A 488-nucleotide genomic window follows, 5' to 3' on the forward strand; every position below is an offset into this window, starting at 1 on the left:
GATCTCCTCTGCTGCTGCTGCTGCTGCTGCTGCTGCAGCAGCAGCAGCAGGAGAAGCAGCAGCAGCAGGAGCAGCAGCAGCAGGCTGCTGCAGCAGACCGAGGCAGCAGCAAGCAGCAAAACTTTGGGTGTCTTCACACAAAAAACCAAAATCACCACAGCACTGCAGCGCGAGCCTTCTAGCTTTATTTAATTGCTGCTGCTGCTGCTGCAGCAGTTGCTGCTGCTGCTGCTGCTGCAGTTGCTGCTGCTGCTGCTGCTGCTGCTGCTGCTGCTTCTGCTGCTGATCTTTCTGCGTTACTTCTCCAGCTGAACCAGCAGCAGCAGCAGCACCACCACCACCGCCAGCAGCAGCAGCAGCAGCAGGAGCAGCAGCAGCAGCAGCAGCAGCAGAACGAAGTATATCTGTCTGAGGGCCGCCGCTGCAGTGAGCGACGCAGCAGCAACCAGCAGCTAGCTGCTGCAGCACAGCTATCCCGAAATGCTCCT

At 58.8% G+C, this 488-nt stretch overlaps 1 protein-coding gene across 1 annotated transcript in view; it reads right to left on the bottom strand.

Annotated features, from left to right (window-relative positions):
• Positions 1–488, bottom strand: part of EMH_0038520 (uncharacterized protein) — a gene marked incomplete at both ends in the record, with an annotated part of 7,159 nt that overhangs the window by 1,140 nt on the left and 5,531 nt on the right. Inside the window, one exon of the mRNA XM_013495299.1 lies at positions 156–408. Within this exon, the coding sequence (XP_013350753.1) occupies positions 156–408 (253 nt within the window). The remainder of the gene's footprint in view (positions 1–155; positions 409–488) is intronic.

This window comes from Eimeria mitis, genomic scaffold (genome assembly GCF_000499745.2).
Source record: "Eimeria mitis Houghton genomic scaffold, Emh_scaff1508, whole genome shotgun sequence".
In the NCBI taxonomy this organism is placed as follows: domain Eukaryota; phylum Apicomplexa; class Conoidasida; order Eucoccidiorida; family Eimeriidae; genus Eimeria; species Eimeria mitis.